The sequence below is a fragment of the Penaeus vannamei genome, chromosome 21 (genome assembly GCF_042767895.1).
Source record: "Penaeus vannamei isolate JL-2024 chromosome 21, ASM4276789v1, whole genome shotgun sequence".
NCBI classification, from domain to species: Eukaryota; Metazoa; Arthropoda; class Malacostraca; order Decapoda; family Penaeidae; genus Penaeus; species Penaeus vannamei.
In genome coordinates, this window is record NC_091569.1 from 3434647 (window position 1) to 3439646 (window position 5000).

Consider the following 5000-nt stretch of genomic DNA (forward strand, 5'->3'; position numbering starts at 1 on the left):
AAAGCATGAATTATCTCAAACACAATTCAATGGCATACTATTAATTAATTAATTGTTTTGTCATTAATTTCATATCGAAGTGTATTTCACGACAATAGTAATTTCTTATTTGAAAGTATCATTTCATGTTTTTTTCTTGCGTAAAAGAATTTATCAACTATATTCTCCATCATTTAAAAATATCCATATACATAACTACAACTACGACGCACTACTGAACCACGGGTGAACTAAAACCCTTGTATTAGTTACATGTAATATTTACAAGATAGCGACCTCACTTCAACATTCATCAGGTATTGATTAAATTACCTCGCGGACAAAGGACGGCGAAGGAAGTTCACTGACATGATGAAAAGGGGTATATATGAATATTTCTCATAGATAGATACGTTATTGACATTTCCATAGCTGCTTCTTCCCCGGATGATTAGGCACCGCCCTTGCCTGCTCACTCCCCCCCCCACACCCCACCCATACCCCTTCTCTTTTCACACCCCCTTCCCTCACCCCCCCCCCCCCCGCCTCTCCTTCGCCTTCCCTTTCAAGAGACATGCGCGCGCCCGAAAGATTTTCTTTTTTTTTTAATGAAATACATAATCGTCCACAGCGTAAAGAAATTAATTACGCGGAGAAGGAAAGAATGAAAAGAAAGAGAGAGAAAAAAAAGATAAAAAGGTAGCGAAGTCGACCATCAAGGCAGTCCTCCCCCCCCCTTCCCCCTTCCTTCCTCCCCCCCCTCCCCCCCCGACTAAAAACGTCCTTCCACGCCACCTGATTAGTCTCTTACTCATGAATAAAAGACGAGAGAGAAAGAGCCGAAGAAAATATCACCTCGACACCCTATTGGTAGCTCGCACAAGACCCCCCCCCCCACCCACCCCACCTGGCGGACCACAACGCACTGCCGGGGAGTCTAAAGGGAAAGGGCCTTCGAGGCGGGTCACTCCTTCGGTGCGCGGGGGGCGGGGCGGGGCGGGGGGGGGGGGGGGTTGCTTCTCTTGAATGCTCGTGGCAAGAAAGGTTTAGAAAAAAGCAAAAAAAGAAGAAGAAAAAAAAGGGAATGCAGAATGAACAAGAAAGATACTGAACGTTTACGTGCATGTACGAGATGTATAATTGTTATGCATACTGTATGCATGCATACATACATACATGAATATATATATATATATATATATATATATATATATATATATATATATATATATGTATGTGTGTGTGTGTGTGTGTGTGTGTGTGTTGTGTGTATGTGCATGTATGTATATGTATAATACATATATACACATTATATATATATATATATATATATATATATATATATATATATATATATATATATATATATATATATTCACACTGTCTCGACCAATTAGTAACTTATCATAATGTAAAATCTTCCTACCGCCGATACAGCTATTCCAAAAAAGTGTATCAAAAATAGATATTTGTTTTCCATTTTAATTTGATCTTAAAGTCTGGTGCTGTAGATTTCAACTAAAATTTCATCTTTACTAACTGTCCATTTGTGCAAAATGATCACACGATTTGAGGTATATAATAGGCATATCATTTACCATATACATCACTGCGTATATGTTATAGTACTCCTGTATGTGGATCAAACCATGCTGGGATTGTGTGTGTGTGTGTGTGTGTATGAATATGTATATATATATATATATATATATATATATATATATATATATATATATATATATATATATATATGTGTGTGTGTGTGTGTGTGTGTGTGTGTGTGTGTGTGTGTGTGTGTGTGTGTGTGTGTGTGTGTGTGTGTGTGTGTACCGTTCTCACTTTTTCTTCTTCCTCCTCTCCTCTCGCGGATGCAGTGCGGCGCCGTGCAGCATCACCTGCGGCGCCGACATCAAATGGCGTCCCCACGTGATGCCGAGGGTCCCTGAAGCCTCAGCCGAGCCCGGGGGCGCTTTCTCTCCCGCCGTGCTTTGATCCCCGAATTTTTCCCTACTTTTCCCCTAGCATTTTCCCCGCCCTTATCCCCCGCTCTCGACCGGCATTATGAACCTGGGCTCCGGGTCGATTATGCTAACAGATCTTCCCCTTTGAGGTTTCCCCGTGCTGATTACCGCCTTCCTCGGGCTTAATCCTCCGCGGAGCAGCAAGTCCGCATGATAATACACCCGCGCGTACGAAAATGGACGCACATTGTGGCAGGGGAAATTGCCGCCTGTGGGGGAAGGGGAGTAATATAGGTTTCGGCGGCGGAGAAGAACGGTGTGGCGGGGGAAATTAGACGCCGCGTTGAGGAAAATGAACCCTGTGAAGAGGAAGGAAGAAGGGGGGGGGGGGAGGGGGAGGATGATTTTTCGTTTCCAGGCGTTTTTTTTTCTCTTTCTCTCTTCCTTAATTCTGAAATTCGGGTTGCCAGAATTCGAGCGTGACCCGCTTCCGGAGACGTGATCCGCATCTCGGTTGGGCGAAGAACGAAAGACTAGAACTAATGAGAAAAGGAGAAGAGAAAGAAATGGATAGAAAAAAGTACCCTAATGAGGACACCAGACGCTGCATAATTCCCCGCCAATCCCTCTCTCCCCAGAATCATTCCTTCTCCCAGTCCGCTCTCCTTACCTGGTTGTTGATGATGTACCCGGCCGTCATCGGCGCCAGGAACCCGGGCACATTCCCAGCCGTGTTGACGATGCCGCTCAGAGTGCCGGCGAAGTTGGGCGCCAGGTCGATGGGGTTGACGTAGTGGCCCGAGTAGATGGCCCCGACGGCCGTGACGGCGAGGGACATGAGCGCCACCGTGGCCCACCAGTCGCACCTGACGAAGAGGAGGCCCACGAGGCACAGCGCCGGGCCCACGTTGGCTGCGAAGGGAACGGCCGTTAGGGTCATCTCGCTATTGCATTCGGCAACTGGCGCGGCTGCACTATGGCCGTGCTGCGCCTGTGTTGTGTCTGTGTTATGGCTGCGTTACGTTGTGTTATGTAACGGCGCTGAAGGCAACGGCCATGGAAACGATCGTCGGCAGCGGTTCATTGCCCGTGTAAGCGTCAGAATAACTGCTGCCAATTGCGTCGCGAAATGCTATTATTGCCGCTTTTGTGACATTCCTTACACCCTCTCCATCTCTCAGAAACAGGCAATAGACTAATAATCAATATATTATCATTACAACTAAAATAATGACATAGTAATATGATAATAGCGATAATAACATTATTCGTAACTATGATAACAGTAAGAATGGCGACAATAGTTATGAATTTACAGCAGTGATCCTAATATTAATGGCAACAATAAAAAAATATGAATAAAGATAGCAACAACAATCAAAAACTGAATGACAATGTCACTGAATTCGACGGGAGCCTTCCCCCCCCAACCCCCCCCTCACTGAGCAGACTTACCTATGGTGTTGGCAATCTTCCTGACAACAACAGTACGGACGTTCCATCTTCTCATTAGCCAATCACCAGCCACGCCTGCGCCCAGAGACCACGCCCACATGCCCACATATGGCAGGCCTGACAGCATCGCGTTCTGTGGGACCGTGAAAAACAATTAATTACATTTCTAAAGTTTTGGTATTGATAATTAGATTCTGTATCATTAATTTCTATGTTCTTGGCATTAGCCTTAATCAATTGAGAGAGAGAGAGAGAGAGAGAGAGAGAGAGAGAGAGAGAGAGAGAGAGAGAGAGAGAGAGAGAGAGAGAGAGAGAGAGAGAGAGAGAGAGAGAGAGAGATTAGTATATCTAGGCACAACGCAACACATAAATGCATGATTCACCATGACAAACGATAGTGCATGACTTACGGTCTTTATGTCCTTGTGCATGATGGTCTTCATGTAGAGTGGCACGATAGACAGCAAGGTGTAGAATCCCCAGTTATTTCCCACGGCGGAGAAGATCACGGACCACACCGGAAGTGACGTCAGCATCTGCTTCATTGGGATGGGCGGAGTCTGCAAGAGGTCGAGGGGCGTTATCATATGTTTTAGAATGGTTTATGATTATTAGTATTGTTGTTATGTTGGGTACTGATCAGCAAAACTGTAAACATGCTTAGCAGTAAGAATTCCTTCGGAGATGATATATTATTACGCAATCAATAGACTACTACTTGTATCGACAGAGAGAGAGAGAGAGAGAGAGAGAGAGAGGAGAGAGAGAGAGAGAGAGAGAGAGAGAGAGAGAGAGAGAGAGAGAGACAGAGAGAGAGAGAGAGAGAGAGAGAGAGAGAGAGAGAGAGAGAGAGAGAGAGAGAGAGAGTGAGAGAGAGAGAGTGAGAGAGAGAGAGTGAGAGAGAGAGAGTGCGAGAGAGAGAGTGCGAGAGAGAGAGAGAGAGAGAGAGAGAGAGAGAGAGAGAGAGAGAGAGAGAGAGAGAGAGAGAGAGAGAGAGAGAGAGAGACAGACAGACAGAGAGAGAGAGAGAGAAAGAGAAAGTAAGTGAAAAGAGAAAAAAAAGAAAAAGAAAAAAACAAGGTCGAAATAACAAGAAAGAATCAGAGTGGGACCCGACAGAACCCACCTTCTTATTCTTGCTGATGCCAATGGAGGTGGTGATGTACTGCTTCTCCTCGTCTGAGATCCAGTGGAAGTCCTTCGGCGAATCTGTGACGATGTAGTACCAGCCGACGCACCACAGGATGGCGAGAGTTCCCTGCAGGTAGAACACGGCCTCCCAGCCCATCGTCTCGATAATGAAGGCAGAGACGGGGAAGGCCACGATAGTTCCCGCCGGTGCTCCTTCAGGTAAAAGGAAGAGGAGGAGAAAAGAAGGGAAAAGATTAATAAAAACGTAGGCTAAAGGCACAGTGGAAGGGAAAATGCTAAAGAAAGATGCTTTTGACACGTGTAGTTACTCAAGAACATATACAGATTTTAAAAAGAGATTTTCTATTAAGAGATATCCCCTGGGGAAATAAAAGTACTGGCTGTACGTATCACAATTAAATGTTATTGGTAAGATGTAGCAAATACATTAATCATGAAATGGCGAAAGAGAAA

General features: G+C 45.0%; 1 protein-coding gene across 1 annotated transcript in view; it reads right to left on the minus strand.

Annotated features, from left to right (window-relative positions):
• LOC113806560 (sialin) overlaps positions 1-5000 on the minus strand; it is a gene marked incomplete at its 5' end in the record, with an annotated part of 11211 nt that overhangs the window by 2093 nt on the left and 4118 nt on the right. Inside the window, 4 exon segments of the mRNA XM_070135781.1 lie at positions 2611-2852; positions 3396-3528; positions 3806-3955; positions 4522-4739. Of these exon segments, the coding sequence (XP_069991882.1) occupies positions 2611-2852; positions 3396-3528; positions 3806-3955; positions 4522-4739 (743 nt within the window).